This window comes from Sinohyriopsis cumingii, chromosome 11, assembly GCF_028554795.1.
Source record: "Sinohyriopsis cumingii isolate HCF-2022 chromosome 11, ASM2855479v2, whole genome shotgun sequence".
In the NCBI taxonomy this organism is placed as follows: domain Eukaryota; kingdom Metazoa; phylum Mollusca; class Bivalvia; order Unionida; family Unionidae; genus Sinohyriopsis; species Sinohyriopsis cumingii.
The window spans coordinates 23166133-23191391 of record NC_142971.1 but is presented as its reverse complement, the minus strand read 5'-3'; the positions used below and the strand labels follow the sequence as shown (position 1 = coordinate 23191391).

The 25259-nt window shown below is 35.0% G+C and overlaps 1 protein-coding gene across 2 annotated transcripts in view; it reads left to right on the top strand.

The window, feature by feature from the left end:
• Window positions 1-359: 359 nt before the first annotated feature.
• LOC149787770 (uncharacterized) overlaps window positions 360-25259 on the top strand; it is a 96705-nt gene continuing 71805 nt past the window's right edge. Inside the window, exons 1-2 of one of the 2 annotated variants that reach the window (XM_089975664.1) lie at window positions 360-666; window positions 21177-21361. In XM_089975664.1, the coding sequence (XP_089831790.1) occupies window positions 579-666; window positions 21177-21361 (273 nt within the window). In that variant the 5' untranslated portion in view covers window positions 360-578. The remainder of the gene's footprint in view (window positions 667-21176; window positions 21362-25259) is intronic. The other variant, XM_089975663.1, reaches the window with a different exon arrangement.

Below are 25259 nucleotides of genomic sequence, written 5' to 3'. Positions count from 1 at the left end.
TCTCTCAACTTGCTTTATCACAGTTTCACAACTGATTATAAACTCGATATAAATAGGCCATGGTCTGACACGTTAAGTATTAATGCTTATGCCTGTTTTTAATTTACGGAATCTTTCAACCTTTTCGTGTTTATCGATTTAAAAGAACAAATAAAAATTTATAACTATACAAGTCATTATGGTGATTGTTTTCTTCAGTTTTCTCTTTCGAGCAATTCACCTAAATGTCAATGACCACTCATCTGCTCATTGTTTAGTGCTAGGGATTGATTTAAGCCGAGAAACAACCATTAGTGGTCCATCAAATATCCAATTGATATATTGTTAAACTGACAATGGAGAACAGAAGAGTGTATTTGCTGTGCAAATCGGACCTTGTCTACATCGGATTTAAAATCGTTATTCCAACGTCATAGAAATATCTCATCTCGTTGGAAGAGAGCGACTCTAACCAATGAATATTCGCTCTATTCAAATGCTAAGGGGCGTGCTGTTATTGGTTTTGTGTTACAAGACATTTAGCAATATTCGTGGGTACAGAGACAGACAATTATGAAATCCTGTTGCCACTACACGATATGAAGAACTTAAGATATTTTCCAGTTTATCTCTTCATACTTGTGACATCTTCAATTTTTCTTGCAAGTGAAGGAACTTATTTGTCGAGTAAGTAGAATTTATGTATGTGTTAATTTATTTGTTTATTAAAATGCAGCCTGTCATGACGGCTACGTCTATGCAACATCTATCTCTAATAACCAGTCGGTGTCTGATTATCCCATATTTTTGTGTACCTCTCTTATCCTTCCACTCTCCTTAAGCAATCAAGATTGTTTTTCCCCGTAGGTAGGTAGTGAAGAAAGGTTAGGCTTTGTATTCTCATTTACTTGTTTATTTATTTATTTTTTGTTTACTTTTTTAATGTATTTATTTATTTAATTATTTAATTATTTATTTATTTATTTATTTATTCCATCGCTTTTTTTATTTGTTCATATGTGCAACGATTCACATGCTGTATCAATTTAGGATGAAGTGTATTGTATAATTTCTCACGACTTCCAATAGAAACTTTTATACATCGCTCTTGATTGCATAAGAAGGGTGGTTATTTACATACTTTCTCAAATATCCGCAATGTAGTAACTTTTAGGAAATTTCTCTTACCTTTCCATCAGTTATTGTTTGTACCACATGTTTGGTGTTATATTTAAGATATTCCGTACCATTTGAATCTGATTTGTGGTGTGTAAGTGGAAGACTCACATAAATTCCTTTAATATTTTCAAATGCTTTAATTTTATTCTTGATATGGGTCTTAACCTATTTTGTATTTAAAAAATAAATGCGCCCTTTTTAACACGTACTTGTGTTACAAAGATTGAGGAAGACAGTCGTAAGCGTTCAAATTCATGTTATATTTTATTCTAGATTGCTGATGGAAATGTTCATAAAGCTTAACCAATGTTGTGTCCAAAACCTGGTAATAATGTGCTTTTTAAATATCATTTTGAATTTATGACAAGAAAATTCAAATATAATTTGCATACTTTTCAACATAACTGCCTGGTAATATTAGGCGAAGATGAGTTTTTTATGTCCATTGGTAGAGAGTCAACTGTAAATGTTAGGGTATAATGCAACACACTGTATATAAATTTGAGACCTTCGGCATGGGCGAGAAAGAGACAGTTTAAAAAATTAACATTCAAACACACATGTATTCATTACGTTCAGTAAAAGCAAGCACAAAATATAAGGAAAGGTTCTGAAAGAAACCAAATAAGCTAGACAAAGCAAATATGAATTTTGACGTGAAAAAAACTAGCATTGACAACCGAGAGAAGCATAAAGCATTTGCCTACCATATATGTGTTGCTGCAAAACTAAGTATCATATATTCTCAAGCGGCACCGTTACAATACAAAACTAATCGTAATAAATCCTCAAACGGTACTATTACAAGAAACGAATGCATGAATTACATTAAGAGTAGCAAATATCAATTAAAGCTGTTGTTACTGCTGTTGCTTTAGCTATTTTATATTTTACTTCTGAATCATACCTCCTGAAGCATGAACCTCAATCAGCGTGCATACCACTCCCAATGTCCTTTAATTAGTCTTGTCGAGTGTACTGACTTCACCCTGTGAGACAGTAGATTTGTGGTTTTGTGGGTTTGGTTCCATTATTTCAGCACATGATAATCTATACATGGCGGCCAGTATATTTGGTGGAGAAAGAACCCCCGGAAGCTACTGGAAAGTTTTCTCACATGCTCACGATGGCCGAGCCGAGACTAAAATCCATAGAAACAGAGCTGATATGTCAGTGATCTCTAAAGGTGAACGCATTAGACTCGACCACTCGAGACCCAGTGAGACATCGGAACATATTCTTGTCGAGTGTGAGACAGAAGTATTTTGAGATGAACTCAATGAAAACATTGTATGGTGATGTATCATCCGAGATTTTATGAGGTAATGCCGAGTGTGTACCGAAGTTTAACCATGAGTTGGGAGGCGGGGAGGTTAGCCTGGTTTATTTTTATCTTTCATTGCATATACCTTTATCAGGTTTTCAACATTTTACCTTTGAAATGTTTATATTCCTAAAGCCTTTGTGCATCGCTCCGTCTTAGTATTTTTAGAACTTTTATTTTTCTGCACTGAATAGCTATTACTATGGTGAGGTACCATTACACACTAATACATAGAAACATATAGACATCTTCCTGTAGACACTGTACATAGAAACATATAGACATCTTCCTGTAGACACTGTAATCGGGTAAACTCAGTTCATACAAGGAAAATGGTTTCTAATTCAAATTAAATACAGCAAACAATTCAAGACTGAAAGACCCCAGGACCAACTTTAAAAATTGCATTTTCAGGGTTTTCAGATTTGTGAGGCATTGTGACAAGTCTGAAAACAGCAAACGTGAGAAATTTGTTTGTAGTACGTTTTCTTGTAAGATATTAACAGCATCAAGGAGAGTGTACGCTTTCAATCTCTATTCCCACCATTCGCATAGCTAATTGATTCTGTTTACATTTTTACCCTGGATATGAATAGACGATAGTCGATAAGTCAAACCATCATTACATCAGCATTTAACATCATCATAGAAAGAAAGCAACCTTTGGCGAGCACATCGACAGATACTAAAGCTTTCATGACAAAAGGCCGTTCGTTTCATAACATTTCATTAATCTTGTGATTGATTTTATCTTGTGTGGGATTTTGGACAGCAAAAAAGAGATCTTCTGCATGCTGATTCCACATTCATACGTCATTTAAATTTAAATTTTAGACTTCGAGTGAACGTTTGGAATTAGGATAGTAAACAGCTTTAGCAGACAGTTTGGCTGGAAATATTTTACTGCTGTTTCTGCCAAAATGTCACCAACCCCGTCTCAAGTGTAGGAAACCAAAACAAAGGAAAAACAAACAATTATATACTATGGATATATACTATTTATTATAAACCTACCTACTATAATTCGAAATCCGTAATATCTTTTACAAATATGGCTGTTATTTTTCACCAGAAAGAGACAGCATGGCTTTATCATTTTTATCAATGAATTCTACATCGTAAGGTCATTTACGTTTATTCCTAAAACCTTCTATCCTGTTTACTGAACACAATAGTTTACCAAATCCTCATTCGGTCTATTGAACACAATAATTTACCAAATGATCAATGTGTCTCTTGAACACAATAATTTACCAAATCCTCATTCTGTGTATTGAACACAATACTTTACCAAATCCTCATTCGGTCTATTGAACACAATAATTTATCAAATCGTCATTCTGTGTATTGGACACAATAATTTACCAAATCCTCGTTCTGTGTATTGAACACAATAATTTACCAAATCATCATTCTGTCTATTGAACACAATAATTTACCAAATAATCAACTTATATATTGAACACAATAATTTACCAAATAAAATCCATCTGTCTATCGAACACAATAATCTACTAAATAGTCAATATGTCCATTAAACACAATAATTTACCGAATCCTGTCTGTCTATCGAACACAATAATCTACCAAATCCTCAATCTGTCTATTAAACAATAATTTACCAAATAATCAATCTGTTCATCAAAAACAATAATTTACCAAATAATCAATCTATCAAACACAATAATTTACCACATAATCAATCTGGCTATCAAACAGAATGATTTACCCAATAATCAATCTGTTAATCAAACACAATAATTTACCAAATAATCAATCTATCAAACATAATAATTTACCACATAATCAATCCGGCTATCAAACAGAATGATTTACCAAATAATCAATCTGTCTATCAAACACAATAATCTACTAAATAGTCAATCTGTCCATTAAACACAATAATTTACCGAATCCTGTCTGTCTATCGAATACAGTAATGTACCAAATCCTCAATCTGTCTATCAAACAATAATTTACCAAATAATCAATCTGGCTATCAAACACAATAATTTACCAAATAATCAATCTATCAAGCATAATAATTTACCACATAATCAATCTGGCTATCAAACATAATGATTTACCAAATAATCAATCTGTTTATCAAACACAATAATTTACCAAATAATCAATCTATCAAACATAATAATTTACCACATAATCAATCTATCAAACATAATAATTTACCACATAATCAATCTGGCTATCAAACAGAATAATTTACCAAATAATCAATCTGTCTATCAAACACAATAATTTACCAAATAATCAATCTATCAAACACAATAATTTACCACATAATCAATCTATCAAACACAATAATTTACCACATAATCAATCTATCAAACATAATAATTTACCACATAATCAATCTGGCTATCAAACAGAATGATTTACCAAATAATCAATCTGTCTATCAAACACAATAATTTACCAAATAATCAATCTATCAAACACAATAATTTACCACATAATCAATCTATCAAACACAATAATTTACCACATAATCAATCTATCAAACATAATAATTTACCACATAATCAATCTGGCTATCAAACAGAATGATTTACCAAATAATCAATCTGTCTATCAAACACAATAATTTACCAAATAATCAATCTATCAAACACAATAATTTACCACATAATCAATCTATCAAGCACAATAATTTACCACATAATCAATCTATCAAACATAATAATTTACCACATAATCAATCTGGCTATCAAACAGAATGATTTACCAAATAATCAATCTGTCTATCAAACACAATAATTTACCAAATAATCAATCTGTCTATCAAACACAATAATTTACCAAATAACCAGTCTGTCTTTTGAACATAATTATGGAGACTGATGGTGTAAGGGTTAAATGGATTCAGTTTATAGTACTACTTTATCGGACTGTAGCTATTCGAACCCAAGGACAGTCTTTTTTATTCATTAATCTTTCTTTTAAAAAATAAGTTTCTGTCTATTTTGCCTTTTGTAATTGATTAATATTCTGTTCACACTACTTTTTACCTCAAAAAATGTCTTTCTTTCCATTTCTTACACATTTCTGCTGAATAATACTAGTTGTTATCTATCCAAAGATATAAATTAGGAGTTTAAAAATAAATCGAATTATATCTTTCTCAGAAAATACTACAGTTTCAAGTGGTTGTTATACAGTAGTTACACAGTTGGGGTGGGGTGCGTGGGTGGAATTTTCCCATCGACACCTGAAACAGCCGGCCAGAGTTGTGGTGTGAGAATGTATTGCACCCACGACCCTTAGATTACCATTCTGACACTCTACCATCTCCATACAAATGAAATTATGGGTCACTGGGTCATATGAGATGGCACGTGTCTCATGTAAATTTAATTTTAAAACATTTTTGGGCATTTTTCATAACGTCTTTGCTCAAATTAAAAAAAAATATATGGCTTTTCAAACCTTAACGGTCTATGGAAATTGCCGCATAAGACACTTGGGCATCAATTTTAAGTCATAATGTCTGATGTAGTTGTTACGAGAGGATGTGCTGTCATGAGTGAGAGACAGACAGACAGAAGACACAGCGACAGAGAGAGAAGCCATTTGAATGACCTTAGCTAGAAAAATGTGGCAATCCTTTTGGAGCATACTGCATCTTCACTCTATTATACATACGTTTTGTTTCTATTTTTCAACTTGATGTATACATGTATGTTGCGTAGGTATACATCCTCGTGTATGCTGCACTTTTAAAAAAGATAAGTTACTTAACTGCTTGATGCCATTAAATACATTAAACACAAGGTAGAATTGTATTCAACGCTTGGTTTCATGTTTAATTTGGGAGAATGTTTCTTTCAAGCTTGTATATTTATTTTGCATTTAATTCAAAACTTTTTCAACTAATACAATGGATATAAACGTTTATTTTAAAAAAAAAACTTCTATACATCAGAGCAAGAAGACTTTTTTATGACTTCAAAGTGGTTAGGTGACAGGAATGACGTTGATAAAATAACGGTGAGATGAGGGGTGGGTGGGATACACACAGGAACAAATGCAGAAGTTTATATGTATCTCTTTGCAGCTTCGTATGATCATGTTAGCCAGATTGTCTGCAATGCACGAAAACAGATTCTACAACAGAGGATAAAACCACTGGCTTTTTTATATTCGATTTCCTTTATTAAAAGCTGCCCTGGACAAGAATTAAATATATATTTTGGGAAGAGAGAGGGATCTCTTTTATCTATATGACTTTCATGGTAATCTGACTGGGGGGAGGGGGCAAAATTGGCCCTTATCAAACGTTGTCCAGAGAAATATCTTAAAATATTTGGGTATTTGACCCCAAAACATTGTCGTAGCTAACATATAACAAGAGTATAAAAAACATAGGGGCCCACAAATTATTTTTACACCATAGATTCGGCGGGGACCCATCGATAAGCTTTGTATAGGGCCCTTATAAGGGCCCAAATATCCTAGTTACGCCACTGTCCCTAAAGTGGGGATAATATATAAATGGCTTGACAGACAAACGGAATAATACTAAAATGACTGAAACTGAAGAACCGTGAATAGGTAAAGGCAAATGTGGACACATTTTTTATTAAGTGTACGAATATAGATGTTTTGATTGGTTTTAGAATTATTATCCAGAACTAGAAGAGTGAATGAATTATAAATGGATGGATCAATGGACTTCAAAAATATTGAATATGAAAACTTTTAAAGTGTACAATGGGACGTGTACACCATTAGTTCAAAATATAAAATGAAATTCATAGAGATATCTTGAATGGCTTGCAAAAGCACCAAGAGAAATTTTTCCTGGATTGTGTATGTGTGTGTGGGGAGGGGGGAGAGGCAAACGTGTCGTGGCCAGCCATTAAATGTTATGGATATAAGCCAAAATATGTTTAAAAGTCCCCACCCCCCATTTGCCTCTATGTGCGGGCGCTTATTATGGCTTGGGAGTTTTGTCCTTGTTAAAATATAGATGCTGAAACAGGAATGGCAAATAGCAAAATGTATATCTTTAGCCTGATATTTGTACCAAGCTTCAAAGAGATATGTATAAATATGCAGACCAAGTTTTTACAGATATCTCGAACGGTTGGTGAGTTTGGTTATGGAAGAGAAAATGTGACGTTCGGGCGGACATAATGACGAACGATGCCTGACCCTATCCTTCGCGAACAAGGAATGGTTATCGTTCTATTATACAGATTTTGTGATAAAAGAAAACAACAAGCAAATATAAAAAATTTAGCATTCTGTAGAAGATCACTAATGAATCAGCAAATATGCGTTTTTTTCCTCAAAGTTGCATCAACTGGCCGCACTTCCGACCTGCCAAATTTACAAATAAACTCTCTAGCTGCGTGTGTGTGTGTGTGTATGTGTGTGTGTGTGTGCGGAACACTACATCGGCCTCGGCTGTATGTTGTGATCAAGTGGCCATTCATATCAAATTTCAGGAACTATGTCAACGACATATACAGTAGCTGGAAATATTATATTTACATTGGCATAGTCTGTAAACTTTTCAAAATATGTGAACTAAAAGAATTTTGAAGCATTAAGCTCATTAGAGAGTAGCATAATTCGCAGAGATGTCATTGCGGTGCTCGCATTTTTATGGCACACTTGTGTGGCCCAGGCATGCCTCCTAACGGGTGTACCTCAATCAGAGGGCATACCTTGCCAGATCCCGCTGACAATTAAGCCCATCTTCGTCAAATGTATTCCACCGTGAAGAAGGAATTTGATGTAAACTCAACTAAGATTCTTTTTGACAATGTACCATTTATGAAAGTCTGAGACTTTTTAAAACAATTCGGTTTCGTATAACATGGTTAAGCCTAGATATAAAGTATACTATGTTATTAATCTTCACTTTCTATATACCTTGTAAACAATTTTAACATCTTTACTTTTTTATATGGTATGACTAGATGTTCACGTTTATTTGGAAAGATTTATCTCCATCATGTATCTGGTCATGATATTTTAGAATTTAAGTATTAATCTGCACTATATAGCCAGGATTGTGCTGACGTGGCACATACCAAATCTCTAAATCTTCTCAGGAGAAATTGAGAGAGAGAGAGAGAGAAAGAGAGAGAGAGAAGCAGGAGAACAGGATGAGTTTACATAATTAAATGGACTGTTAAACTTTAACTTGTAGGACTTTGATTGAACATAATATCCGTACGGCCATAATCTCTCTACGCCTTTTTCAACTGTGCATTGCCTCATATCTCTTTATGAAGCTACCGTGTGATGGGTATACTTACACGTGCTACAAACCAAAAGTACAAAAAGACCGCCCAAAAAAAATCATTTTTGGCGCAAAACAAAAATCTTCAACCATCAACATAGTTAAATCAACCAAAGCTTGTAAGAGTGGGTGTGATAAATGAACAAGAAATGTTAATTGCCGTGATAGACGTTTTAAAATCTGAACAGTGCTAATTCTCGAAAGATTTAAAAACAAAAATGAATGCAATAATAATTGATTGCTCATCATTGCTGTCAAACATTCGAATGCCATGTAACTTGAGAATATTGACACTATTTCATGCTGGTGTTATACCTCAATTTTCATACGGAAATGAGCTAATGATTTGTATAGTCTAGATATCCGATGATCAGTTAGTCAACTTGAATATCGATATTGTGTACATGACGCATAACACTCGGCACGCAAAGTCCATCTCGAATATTACGGTTCAAATGACTGTTTAATTTGTGTAACAGCGAGCTATAGGAGAGAAAGAAAAAGAAAGATGCCACTGTAAGAGGGATTTAACAAATTCGTGTTACCATCTGGGATTTCTTTTCTGAAATTATGAAGATTTCACCAATATAATATTTGAATGAATTTGCTTAATAAAACCTTAATGCGAAACTGTGCCAATTTTGTTTGCAAAAATTGTATTCCTAAATTGCAACAAGTTTTCCATTTCTATTTTTAAAAATAAATACACGAATTTAAAAAATTCATTTGAACGCAGTTTTTGAATAAAATAAATTTCATGAAACATATGTTTTTGCACGTGTAGTTTTAATTCTTTCCTACAATTTTGACATGGTTTTAAATGAATTAAATTGTACACAGTATGGAGGAAGAATGCAAATCGTGGGAGTGTATTTGAAACGATTTATATTCCACGATGACAGGTTTTGTTTCTTCTTATAATTTATGTGTGCGTGTGTATATATGTAATTGATTTGGAATAAGGTGAAATATTAACAGATCCAATATCCCAGTTTTAAAATGTAGTAGCAAAAGTTTAAACCCCAATTCTAACCATGCTACCCTATAAAAATCGATGATCTGATTTCAGAGGCAAAGTAACTTAATCAAGAAGTAAAACAAAATCTTGAATTTTCGCTAGTTTCGCAAGGACACATAATTCACGACAATACTATTCATGAACGAAATTTGCACACTATTTTAAACAAGTTTAAATTTGTATATTTGTTTTATCTCTTGTGTAATTGTGATTCTGAATTTAAAGTTTTCAAAATATTTAATAATTTTAAAAAATGTAAAGTTCATAAGAGATGAAAAGATTGATCAAATCGTGGATATAACAAACGATAGTTGCATGATCAATGGAGCTGATTTCGGCAAACCGAACGCCAGAACTTAGTAACAAACTATCAGGGCACTAGTTGTTCTAACCACTTGAATGTAGCGTGTATAAAAGCATTCAGACTTTGCATGATATAATCTAGGACGTACAGCATGAATTACGGTATTCTCGCATAACTATAAATACAAATCCGCATGGAAATACTGAAAATAAAAGTCTTCTGAATGTAGACAGAGCCTTCAACCTTCAGTACTACCTTCCACCAAATGTTGGCTCTAATAATACAGAGTTTTACATTCATTCTTGATATTTTCTGCAGAGTGTTACCATATAACGACAAAACCATGCTTAAAGGTATCACCATAAATTGGTCCTCTTCAATGACTGTCATTATTTGGAACATCCTCTCATTGTGGACGGGGTACAGGAGGAGGGGAGCAAAATTTCTGTCATAAAGTATTGAAAACGAATTTAGATAATTTGTTATAGCTCTCTCTCTCTCTTTGAAAATAACATGGCTTTTAAAGTGTTGATATAAAGCAATTTGATCAAATTTTCATCCGCCCATGGCGTAGTAATACACAAACATTCTTGGAACTGTGTGCTGTTGGGTATATTCCTGTAGATCAATGATGAATTTCCACTCATTAATCATTAGTGACGTATGAAAATAACGATAAAAAGTAATAATAATCCCCGTTCAGTATTCAAGAATATAGGTGTCTGTGCTCTACTTTCTTCATTAAAACCATCTTTCATGTATAAATCAAATGTGAATAAAAATAGAAACTCAAAAATGAAAACAATAAAACTATGAATATGAAAAGGTGATTGTTGATAGGCGCAAAAAGACAGAACGACATTTTGTAGCGGACTCACTCGGCAGGTATGAGAGTGCATTCACCCAGTCAATACGCAGTTGACTCTCGGCAATCTAACTCCGTTCAAATGGAAAATATATGTATAGTATGCACGCTGTATCAGTGATATACCACTCGTTGTACAAATTTTTCATTAAAAAGAAACTTGGCAAGCCTCGTTTCCTTTTAATGAAAAATGTATACATCTCGTGGTATATCACTGATACATCGTACATGCTACTTATATAGTGTGTGTGTGTGTGTGTGTGTGTGTGTGTGTGTGTAATAACTATATTTTGAAGAGGGATTTAGACCTTCCAAAATAAATCAAGATGGCCGCTATCGCTTAACCGGCTTGAAGCGGCTGTTCCGTTTTTTATTGCCGTTTTCATGATATTTGTGCTTGTTGCCTGTTTTCATCTATGTTATTGTGTTCATTATGTATTGGCTGTTATATTCGTATGTTTTTTTTTTCATCTCCTTGTTTCGGAAATGAGAGCAATTTGACTTTTTCTCAGCTGTCTTGCTCCACTGTTTCTGAACAAACCGCCACAACGTGATACTCGCCAGTCAACCCGTTTATGCTACGATGGACCCTCATTAATTGCTTTAAATAATCACTCTTTGGCTCTCCACACTACACTGTGCTCTAGACTAAACGAACTGGGACTACATTCATCATTACCTAAATATAAACAGAAGCGAAAAAAGAAACGTTGTTTCAAAGCTGGCCGGCGTAGAACAGGAAGAAGAATTTTCAGTTATCTCCCTTATTTCGGCTCAACAATTTAATAAAAAAATCGACCGTTAATTTAGATAATCTAATTCAAATCCCTATTAATTCGTCAACCTTTGTGTCAACTATCCAGGAGATACCTCTGCGTATTGCATTATTCAATGCCCAGTCAGTAGGACCACCGGAAAAGCGCGCAGAAATAGTTAATTTTATCAACGACCAGAATATTGACCTATTTTTCCTGAACATAAATATGGCTAAAAACATCAGGCGATGAGCCCAAGTGTGCGGATCTAACACCCACTGGTTACTCCATCGAGTCGTTCCCCCGTAATTCTCGCAGAGGTGGAATTGCTGTCATCACAAAGAACACCATGATAAAACGTCTTAACCACACCACAACATTCAGTTTCGACCACACATCGCTTGAACTAGTCCAAACCACACTCACACTGGAGCAAAGGTCAGTCCATTTTTTCTGCCTATACTGCCCTCCTCCTAGTAGAAAAAGCAAGCTGGCTGACTCTCTCTCTCTCTCTCTCTCTCTCTCTCTCTCTCTCTTTGGAGCAGTTTCCGAATCTCCTGGACTATGGAAATTCGATAGGTGGCAACCTGTTTATTCTTGGAGATTTCAGCTTTCACTTTTGACTGTCCCGGAAGCCCAAATACATCAAAACTCATAGATTTCATTAATGTTTTCAATCTGAAACAGTCAGTTAACCAACCAACCCATAAACACGGGCACATGTTAGACTGGATTCTTCATAGACCTGATGATAACATTCTACGGTCCTCCCTGGTATCCCATGACCTTGCATCAAATCACCTCTGCATTATATACCCTCCACCTTTATCTGCTACTAAGAGAAACCTCCGTATGATAAATAGAACCAAACTAATGCACGACATCCAAGCTAACTTAACAACTTGCTTACCTCCTACCGCAGAACAACTCGATAACTGCATGCGTTCTTTGCTTGACAAACATGTCCCAGCTACCAAGTGCAGAGTATCAATTCAAAAGTGTTCTCCATGGTATAGCAGTGTTAGGGACCAGCTTCGCGCTGCTAAAAGAGACCGCCGTAAAGCTGAGAGGCTCTGGCTTTCCACTAGACTCACTATTCATAAGCAAATCTATGAAGCCTCTAAGAAGAATATCACAAATATAGTCCATGCAGCGAAATCAGCCCACTACACTACTAAGATCATGAAAAGTTCCAGTTGCAAAGAGCTCTTCGAGATTACTAACAAGCTAATGTCAAGGAACAAATCAACACCACTTCCAACTACCTTCTCTCCAGTCGACCTTCCCGACATGTTTGCAAATTTCTTCCTTGACAAAGTACAAACCATTAGAGATAAGCTTGACACCACAATTTCAATTGACTCGTCGTCACCAAACAGTTGGGATACAGCATTTGAGCGGCAACCATTAGCAACATTTGAACCTGTCTCTATGGATTTCGTACGTACAATCCTGATGAAGAGTGCACCAAAGTCATGTGAACTTGATACAATTCCAACATCACTGCTGCTTGAGTGCTTAGATCCAGTTTTGCCTTCACTAACTGATGTTATTAATAGCTCTCTCTCTCATCCGGGGAATTTCCATCATTTTTCAAAACTGCCATTGTAAAGCCTCTGCTGAAGAAACCAACACTTGACAATAACGATTTAAAGAACTACCGCCCAGTTTCTAATCTCCCATTCATATAAAAAAATCTTAGAAAAGGTTGTTCTATCCCAGCTTGTATCTCATCTGAATTCAAACAGTCTTTTTAGCAATGTACAGTCTGAATATCGCCCTTGCCACAGTACTGAAACTATTCTTCTAAAAGTAGTTAATGACATTCTCTCTGCTTTGGATAGTGGAAAGATTGCATTCTTCACCCTTCTTGATTTGTCTGCAGCATTTGACATAATAGACCATGATATGTTACTTCACCGTCTCCAGCATGTATTTGGCATACATCATACAGACTTACTGTGGTTCAAGTCCTACTTGGTCAACAGGACACAAATTGTATCTGCAAATGGAATACACTTCAGCCCAGTTAATCTATGTTGTGGTGTTCCACAGGGGTCTGTTCTTGGACCTGTTCTCTTCATTCTGTACACTCATTCGCTCTCTAGTGTCATAGATCATCATCCAGTGTCTCACCAATTGTACGCTGATGACACACAAATATACAAATCTAGCCACCCAACTGAAGTTGATACTACCATCCAAGGTGTAGAGAGATGCATTTCGGATGTGAAATCATGGATGACAGGTAACAAGCTGCAGATGAATGATGATAAAACTGAGGCCATTCTGATCACAACACAAAGACTTTCTCATTCACATCCTTTACCTAAAACAATAAACATCAGCAACACCAATATTAAATTCACACAATCAGTACGAAACCTAGGTGTTAATCTGGACAGTACTCTCACATTGCACCAACATGTCATCAACATATGCAAGGCTGCATATCTTGAGCTGAGACACATAGCTCAGTTCGCAATATCTTTCAGTTGATGCCACTAAAACACTTGTGTGTACATTAGTACTTTCAAGACTGGACTATTGTAACTCAGTTCTGTCTGGTTCGTCTCAATATCTGCTCCAGAAACTTCAAAAAGTTCAAAAAACAGCTGCTCAGATCATACTTAGAGTACCACGATCAGAGCACACCTACCCGCTGCTCTGTACCCTACACTGGCTATCCATTCGATCCAGAATTAAACACAAAATTTGTTCTCTGTGCTACGTTTCACTGTCGGACTCTAGTCCAACATACCTATCCGACCTCACCCATGTGTACACACCAGCAAGATACGTACGCTCATCTTCTGACCGTCGTATACTCATTATTCCCACTATGAAAGCAAAGTCATATGGACAGCGTTCTTTTGCATACCAGGGCCCAGCAACGTGGAATGAATTGCCCACTGAACTTAGACACAAAGACACGGTGATCACATTCAAGAGAGCTCTCAAAACTCACTTATTTCGACTGCAAGAACAAACTAAAAGACCTAATAATGTTTCCTACCTTAAATATTCTCAGCATGTTTTTTTAATGTTTTCTAATTTTATGGTGTTTGTTTTTGTAATCATATCATTATATGCTTTTTAACAGGTGTTGTCTAATGTTGTAAAGCGCTTAGAGCTTCTAAAGATTAGGCGCTATACAAAGTCTTCATTATTATTATTCATTATTATTATTATTATTATTATTCATATCATGTTAATTTTTCGTTACGTCATTATCTTATGCGGTCACGTGCTCACTTCATGCTTTTTGGAAGGTTTTAAAACACGCGTCACATAAGAGAAATACTTATTTTACTAGACTCATTCTTCACGTGATTGGACCGCTCCTGTGGCCTTGTGGTTAGGGCGTCTGCCTCGGATGCGGAAGGTCGTGGGTTCGATCCCCGGCCGAGTCATACCAAAGACTTACAAAAATGGTACTAACAGCTGGATTGCTAGGCGCTCAGCATTAAGAGGTTAGTGTTAGGACTGGTCGGCCTGATGTCAGGATAATGTGACTGAGTGGGGCATTATGCTACATGTCTGCGACATGATGTCCCAGTGCTAGGCATCACTATAAACTGCCACGATGCAGACATCGTAGCGATATGACTTAATGTTTTTTTTAAAGCTACGTTAAATATCCAAATCACATACACACACACACACACACACACACACACACACTAATCACGTGATTATTTTAAGGACAAATTTTTACAACTGTCATATTTCTGTTTCATTTTCTAACAAAAATGTATAATCGATTTATTCATAATTGCGATAAATGTCCTTTAACGGGGAATACATGACGTTTTCCTTCTCTCTCACCTACGGTTTCTGTCAATATCTTTCACCGACGAATACCTATTGTTCCAAACAGGGAAATGCGTATAATATTCATATTGAAAGAGCTAAGCAAACAAAAGTGAATTACTTAATATTTGTGTAGATCTTTTCACTGAGAGCAGAATGGACTCGACGTTTGTTCAAATTTTCAAATAATCCATATTATTTCAACTGCAGTGAATCTCCGTAGTTGGCAGTATTCAAAAAGCTTTCATTACCTTTATAGCAGAAAATTCATTGACAGGAAAGCCATTTTATATTCAAATCTTTAATGAAGACATACAGAAGGTAGACAACAGTTTATTTTGAAAATATACTTTTGGTACAAAGGAATACAGCTCATTAAAATGAACAAGCTTGATGCGAAATGGAAGATCCTAAATGTTTAGAAAATTTTGTTATTGGACATTTTAAAAGTATTGTTATGTCATGTACCTTTTCTTTGTCTGGTGATATCTGTTGTTTTGGGACTCGAATGAAATGCCTTGAAACAAAACTACCACCTCTCTAAATTAATCCATTCGAGAGAAAAAAAATATACATTTCAAATTCAGACCTGAATTCTATACCTACGCATGTAATATTGACCTTTTATATTTCTGATACATTGAATTATCGGTAAAAATGAAACCCAGCTAACATTGTTTCATTGCTTCGATAGTTTTTGGTTCTTTGATTGGACATGATGCATTTACAATGTCATATCTTGAGGCAGGTTAAATATTTGAATCCAAATTGATTTTGTGCACATCAAACAATTAACATTTATTTGTGAGGAGCTTGATGTAAACTCATTTTCACAACTCAGAAAAGGATGTTATTTACAATCGTCATATTTGATATTGTGCCAATCTTTTGAATAGACGAGCTGTTTTCATCATAAAATGTCAACATGCTCTCTCTCTCTCTCTTTCTCTCTCTGTGCGCGTAATTTTATCCTATATGGATTATTGTGATAGAGGAGAAAAGGGAAAGCAGAAAGGATTTCGATGAAAATGTGTACCATCTCTAATTCATTCCGAAAACGGGTATTATTAATATTTTTATTGTTTTGTCGTTATTTTCTAACGTCCTTAATTAATCAGATGACATTCATCATTGCTTGAATCGATTGCCTACTATCCAAACAATGTTTATATATGCGTATCAATGTACCATGGTAGGATCATAATTCGATATACGAACAATATTGGTATATCAAATTGCTTTATACCAACGCTTGAAAAGCCTTTTGTTAATCAGCAGGCAAATTTAAACATACACACAGAGAAACAGGAAGACAAATAGATCGATAGGTAAATAGATTGTCTGGCATATGATGGATGAATGTATGCATACAATTTATACATCTGCATGAATACACACAGACATAGATACAAAAAGTACGGATATACATGCATGCATGAATACACACATACTTGCATAAATGCTTACGAAATACGTACAGGCATAGAGACATTTATGCATATATATTTATACATGCAGAGAAACAGAGGGTAAGAGACAGACAGAAATACAGACATACAAATGCATGTATCGTTATTGCTTGAGTCATGCATAATTGATTCATTAATTGGCTGAATCTCCGATCGATTACGTTTTTGAGAGAAGTATTTTCATGGTTTTGAAGAATGAGAAATGTGATTTATACAACCAAAGATGGTATCACATTTTGATACAGACTGCAATATTAGTGGCGTAAAAATAGAACTGATCGATTACAATATTTGCTTTACTTGAAAGTCACTATGAAGACATGTTTATACCGTTTATACACAGTACACACCGTTGAGTTTAGGTACATCGTTAGCAATTATCCAAATTTCCAATCAAGTTATTACGGTGGCTGATATTCGACACAACTGTCGTACATTTTGTTGTACAAAATCTTCTAGCATATCTTTAACAAAACAAATACATATTTTGAAAGACATATCTACATATATAATTAAGTAAATAAGAAAATTAGTGAGAGAGACAGAGAGAAGAGAGAGATAGACACGGATAGAGGTAAGGGAGAGAGAGAAATGAAGGGAGAAAGATATTGTTGTGGTTGCAGTCATTATTGCCCATTACATTCATTTTATGGATTCATTGCTTAGAACATGATTACAATTTTAAAAAGCATAGTTTCTTGGATATATTTCTGAACATTTTAGGAATATCACGGAGTTTGCATCTTTACATCATGTTTCAGTATTAAATCTAGAGGTATACAAGGAGCATGCTGAAAGATATAGCAATAGGAACTCGGATCTTTGAGTAACGAATAAGTGGCAATAGAAAATAAATAGTGTTCAACCTCTTCGGTATGATAACCATATGCACACATCAAAGGGTAAACTACTTCACTCTGGAAAGGTCGGATATGAGGGGCGCTATAAATGTATCTAAGAGTAGTGTCTGTGAGCGTAACGTTTGCTAATATAGTAAGACGGCGGTAGCCCTTGCAGTGGGTAAACGTTTTTTTAGATTAGAAAGTTTAGGAGAATTCTGAATATCTTCAGGTAAAGAGTTCCAAAGATAATTCGTAGATGAAAAAAAGACGTATGAAAATCCTGAATTATCGTAGGGATTGGTATGATGTTTTGAGAGTACGGTTGTTAGATGCCTCGTATCTCCTATACAGAAGACGGTCGCTTTAATCGTTAGGTATTTGTTTATTTACCATGAAATACAGTTTGCATGATCATTTCTTTCATCGTTGAAGAATCTTCCATCCAGTTTCCGCATAAAGATAATTCGTAGATGAAAAAAAGACGTATGAAAATCCTGAATTATCGTAGGGATTGGTATGATGTTTTGAGAGTACGGTTGTTAGATGCCTCGTATCTCCTATACAGAAGACGGTCGCTTTAATCGTTAGGTATTTGTTTATTTACCATGAAATACAGTTTGTATGATCATTTCTTTCATCGTTGAAGAATCTTCCATCCAGTTTCCGCATAAAGAGACTCTCTGCAACAATATATGGGTAGATCTGTAACGATTCATTCAGCTTCCACATGAATTATTGACCGATTTTCAGAAGTTATTCTGTAAAAATAGTCTTTAGTTCCGCATTACACAGATAAATATTTATGTGCGTTTGTAATAATCATACTATCATATATATATATATATATATATATATATATATATATATATATATATATATATATATATATATATATATATATATATATAATTTTTTTGTACCAAATGACTTATATCAAATGGACTCGTCATATGAGGAGTCCATTTGGTATCAGAAGTTAATGTTAGTCCAGGGTGTTTACGATTTTAATAAGGAAGCAGATTCGTATTGTCTGAAAAGAACTTCAGAATGGAAAACTCAGCTGTCCGTTTGTAATTAATAACATGTTTGCTTTCGATGTATTCAAAGTACCTGTAACAAATTCGTCGTTTGCCCATTGGTTACATTTTACAAGATCATTGTTTATAATCCTCTGAACTTGTTAAGTATCTTTTGAACAAGTCCCAATAGAAGTATCCTCAGCAAGTAACCTCACAAGCGAGTTCAAATTGATCCGCTATATCGCTCATAAAAATAAGAAACAGTAACAGGTCTAGCACTGAACCTTGGGGAATCCCAACAGTTAGATGACATTCTGTTGATACTAAATTACAATAGAAAACGCTGCCGCAAACGTTTGTCAAGTAGATTTCAAGCCATGATAGAAGTTTACCAACAAGAACATATTTTTGTAACATTATATAACTAAGCTTTTCTATTCTTACTCTATCAAAATCTTTACTGAGAATGTTTATAAATACTGACCATGGTAATAGTTTTACAATATGGCGTGCTTCGCCGACAATGTCTCAGTATCTTTTACGTATGCAATATCGCGATCATTAGACACTGGCGACTAAATTCAGTTCGAAAGATTCAACATGTACCAGGTCGGGTACTTAAACGTTTTTGCAGTTTGCGTTTAAGATAAGATTTATTATTATATATAAGTAATGGATTCTGACCTCGGTGATGAGATGCGTAATTCGCTGAGAGGGTGTCGACCGAATGACCAGTGATGCTAACATGGAAAGCAGTTTTGTTCCACTTGTCGATGAATATTTGCTTCAAAACGGTGTCAACAGACCCAAGCATACACTCGAATATAATTTTGCTAAGGGCCAAATAGAAATAACTAGTTGGAACCACCTTGTTGTGCAAACACAAACTCGATGAGATCTTGGAATTAAAACACTCAGGGATTGTTTCTAGAACAACGTGAAAGTGAAATTCACCGCTAATATATACAACCAACACTAACTTCACTAAGAAGAGTAAAATCTCGACTGTTATTCAACAGTGATGCACTTGTCCTTGAGATAATACAAGAACGATCGTTTCAGATATTATTCAGTGACGTTATTTTGTTTGTTTTTATATAAACGTTTCGCTAGGCCCCAAGAACGCATATATCTTTCTAAGACAGAGATTTTATATAATTGTATGGCAGTAGTACCAATAAAAAAGAGTCTGATTAAGGTCTACCTGTCAATCAATTATGCTACGCGATCACATTAATAATAGAAGAATTATAGCATGTCCTCAATGTTATAGACGTGAAAAAATAATCGAAGTGGAGCAACAGCTGCAAAATTTAATCGTGATAAGAATCGCATTGTTCATAACATACAAATACCTGTGTGTGGCTGAAGAATCTATTTGCAGAATCGCTGCAGCAGCCATCGTTGGTACAGGTGTGGAAGAAATCACAAGTGCGACTATATTTGTATTAAAGGTGATATACAGCCAATAGGTGACAGTTTTCAGTCAGTGATTACATTATATGGAAGAAAAAGCTCTGAATAAAAGAATATCAAAAGAGGAAGTTAATAATTTAGAACCATTAGGCACTCAGTTATTAATATTTCACCTACCAAGCACACTTAAATAGCCATTGGTAAACAGTGACATAAACAAAGGCAGTAACAGTTAGCCACGCTTCGTAAAAAAATTTAAGACTGAGTCTAACGGTGTGAGAAACAGTTTTCACAGCTTCATGTTACTGCAAAATCTAGCCGGTTACAAGATACAATGACCGACTCAACCATCTTCCGAGGGGTTGTTTGAACTGTTACTGCCCTTGTTTATGTCAGTGGTTTCGTTTTGGTCAAATAATACCTCCAGAATTACAGTATAGATTGGTTTAATACTGGCATCTCAATTATTAAGTCATGTTTTATTTATGTAACTATAAATGTTTCAGCATGTATATTTAAATATTTGGTATGTGTATATGTGTAATCTTTCCGAAGTTTCAGGAAAATCTTATAGCTCTTTCTGATCTGCCAATCACATGACACATCTATCCCTGCAGTACAGGGGGCGCTCACAGCAACGAGATTCTTTGCTTTCTCTAACTATGAAATATAAGAGTTGACGCCGCCAGATTCTTACGTCGCTGAATCGCTTCAAGTTGCAGGCACGTATAACTTTCTCCAGAAATTAAAGCTACACCGAGTTTCCAATGCCTTTTAATCTCAGTTAACGTCAGCTCATACCAATGGCACTAATTTAACTCAACCCATTCACTTCACTAATGCAGTCATTCTGGATGACTAATCGATCAGATGTTTAAATCAAGTTATTATAAAACTAGTATGCTTATTTACATTGTAGACTGGACAACGCTACTCTGGGTGAAAGCGGAGGCGAAGGTGAGCCCGCTTGACGTGTGGACTAGCTCCAGCTATCCAACAGCCGCAAGCAATTTGGACTTCACTCTGAAGAGCCTGCAAACAGCCCAGCTCCAAATGTTCCGGAGTGGCAAAATAGACAATTGGTCCGTTTCGGTGCCATCTCGGGTTGGTATATATCGTTATTGGTAAAGATCAGGAAATTTACAATGGATAAAACAATTTAAAGATAATATTGGGGGTAAATGGCTTGGATACTATATAAATATAATTATCATTTTAGCATTATACAAAATGCAATAATATTCGTAATTAATAGGTAGTAAATAATTCCGCTGATAAAAAGTTTGAAGTGAATTGATCACCAAGTTTGTGATGATATTAAAGTATTTTTCAATCAATGAATTATGTTAGCAAATACTCAATGCTTTCCATGGCGTTTTATATTTTCACTTTTCAGTTCTAATTCTTTGCGATACATGTACAATGATCATTAGATCTCCAAACATTGCTGAAAAGAACGCGACTTAATACAGAAGGGATCAGTACTTCTTCTGTATCAAGACATAGTAATACTGACGATTTAAATTCGTTTAAATTCTATCCTTTCAATGTAGTAACTCGACTGAGTTGTCCGACATTGTCATGGGGTACATGCAAATCAAGGATCACATTGTGAGTTTCGTACACAGAGCGTAATTCTCCGCAAGAAGGTTAAGTTCAATGATTAAATCAAAAACAATCTAGCAGAGAGAAGTAGGAGATGGAATCTTTTATTCAGGGAGAATACAAGAAACAAAGAATGGAAATTGTAATATACGAGACTAACATGAATAACTGTGCTTCCAACCTGACTTTGAATCTAAATCTGAGCTGACCCTGGCCCTGATCAAATCTGTATGAGCCTAGTGTCGGTAGAAGGAACAAATGAAGTGGTTAGGTTCCCATCATCCATACTTTACCAATAATTGCTGAGTGTATGTATTACCGGACACCGAATTAATCTTGAATCATGTTAAGAGTCTTCTTGACAAATCAGTATAAATTCATAAGGACTATCCTAAGGAGATCGTCGAATCCATAAACATATTATGTCTAATGTTAAAGGTAGCCTAGCCGAGCTGTAAACTTAATTCTATTAGATACCCAGTTAATCTGTTTGTTAATGGAAGACTGGAATACTGCATGTTCCAAGACGTGACCAGAGTGACGAATAAATGATACCGGTCTCTCGGGAATGATTTTCATTCTGGTCAAGAGTCAGTGCTTTGCAGTCATCACTATGGGTTGATGACTGCACTGATGATCATGATCATCACCTGGTTCGCTCATCAAAGGGCTTGACTGAGTCACCACGGGTTACGTTCTGAGAGGTGATGCTGACATTTTCGCTATGTTAGATCTAAATATTGACCAAAAATTTGGACCAAACCAGGAGATGGATAATGAAAAGAAATAACTGTTCGTCTTAATATAGATTCTTATTACCTACTTCCTCTAAGTCTCAAAGAGTTAAGTAGATTATGGCAGCAATAACAACTCCTCAGCTGCGAGAAAAGTGATGGATCATAGATAAAATATTCAGTATATCTGCGGAAAAAATGCGAAAAGACATAGTTCTCACAACGGCCAAAATAATCATCCTATTCGATCAAACTTTGGACAGAAGAAAACACATACATGAAATATGCATATATCTTCACATAGAGTTCCTGAACAGGATATTCCAAATAATCACTATGGGAGACAGAACACCGTAAATGTTTTCCACCATAGTTGCGAGGAACAGAATGACGCCAGTCATCAAGGCAGTTACAGTAAGAAAGATTTGGAGAAAACCGTAGTATGAATCATTATATTGTTACGAGTATATGCTCTTAAAATAAGTAACAGCAAAGAGTGAAGACAGCAAGCTTTGTAAAATTTAACAAATAATTTATTTCCATAGAATAGAAAGTGAAAAATGAGAAAAAGAACTTACGGCATTGCGAATTAAATCCAAATTGTAATTCAAGAATCAAAACACAAGTCCTATCAATGAAAATTTCTAAGTGAATCCCGTTGAAATTCAAGATTGAAGGCGATGACGTCTGTAATAGCCAGCGCTGTACTGATGTGTCAACAATCTCTTGTTGAATCACAGAAAATATTATTCCAGTGTTTGAATTCCGTATATTTTCCAGTAAATGTCTTTGTCCAAGAATTATCAGATCACTTTTGTCACAACATAATACAACTTAACGTGTCATGTGTTAAAGCACGGCTGATAGAACTTTTATCAGAACATCAGACTTGCACCTAATTAAGACGCAAAACAGATTCCTGGATGGGGTCAAAAGTTCATCTTTCTAGCAAAATAGAAGTTTGTTAACCAACTGACACATGCTTAATGACAAGTAATCCAGATATGACCTTGACTCACTTTACAGATTCTTACTCTGAGAAAGATAATACAAATTTATTTTATAAAATGTTTATCAAAATTGTCACTGATTTTGGAACAAGGTCAGAAACTAAATACGATGTTTCAATTCTGGACAATGTCCAATCCAATAAACAATGCTACATTACAATATCATGTAATGGAATAATAAAATTAAAACTAGCAGACAAACAATTATATTAAATATACATAACAATGTTGAATTTATAAGGACTCTCAACTAAATTTGAAAACAAATCAGAAATACCCGGCAGAAATGCTATTCTCCTCATTCTTTTTTAACCTCCTTGAGACTTCGATAAAGTAGACAATAAACTCATGGAACGGGCGGAACATCTTGAAGTACTTTTGCACGTTTAGGCTGACAAAAGGCACTGCATGTCACCAATAGATAACATCACACATTTCATTGAATGATAACTTATTATATTAATTACACGTAAAAGCGTGTTTTGTGCTTTGAAAATGTCAAAGCAGATTCAGATTCAACAATGCTTTGTCGAATGAATGCGTATGTGTAACTGGCGTAAGTCAAGGAGAGCGACTGTCACTCTTTCATTTTCTATGTTTCTGAAAGGCACTGAAGAGGGATTTATGAACAGTGGTTTTAGATGCATTAACATAGGTATACTTCAGCTGTTAATGGTTTTAAACACAGATGGTCCAGTTTTTTATGACTCAATTGTCTGTACATGAACCTAATGTTCTATGTACATATTGTTACAAGTAACTCCTTGTAGTTAATAGAAGCAAAACCTACATGATGGTTCTCAGTAATGGAGTGAGGATTAGGGGATGATAATGTGTTCTTTCTTAAAGGATTTGAGTTAGAAATTGCTAATAAATCTGTGTTCTATGGAAATGTTTAAACAACAGGGTTTCTTTCACGCTTCCTCAGCCTATTTAACTGCACAAACTTCCATGACATTAGTTGTGTATGAATATATACACAAAATTGAAAACGAGCAGACAGAAGTCAAATGTACTATTTAGCATACTAATTTCACCAATTCCTAATTATAAATTATCAATGTGTTTGATTGGATGCAGTTAAATGTTTTTGTAAACGCATTCGTGGGGTCAAAACTTGTACTCAAACTAATTTTGTATATGGAGGATTAGGATGCATAATCATAGATAATTATTTTAAAGGTTTGAGTGACTTCAAAATATTAAATTCCTAGATTCCACAAAATCTACAGAGGTTACCAAAGGTTATGTTTGAACGAACTCTCTCTCTCTCTCTCTCTCTCTCTCTCTTCTTTGGCTTGTAAGACAGCAGACTAATCGAACACCAGTGAAACCACAGGAATAGACCAAAAAATCTTATGGTAAGTCACCACAAACCCTGTGTGTTTGGGGGTTTGTGTTTGGGGGTTTGTGTGTGGGGGTTTGTGTTTGGGGGTTTGTGTTTGAGGGTTTGTGTGTGGGGGTTTGTGTTTGGGGGTTTGTGTATGGACAGGCAGTAGACTAATCCATCATCAGAAAAAAAACACAGAAATAGACCAAAATAAATTACCTTATGGTAAGCAACGTTCCCTCTAATGTTTTGGAAGCCGTGTGAGGAGAAAAGTTCTTATGTGCAACATTGCAGAAGCAGAATTAAAAAAAATTTGCAGTGTG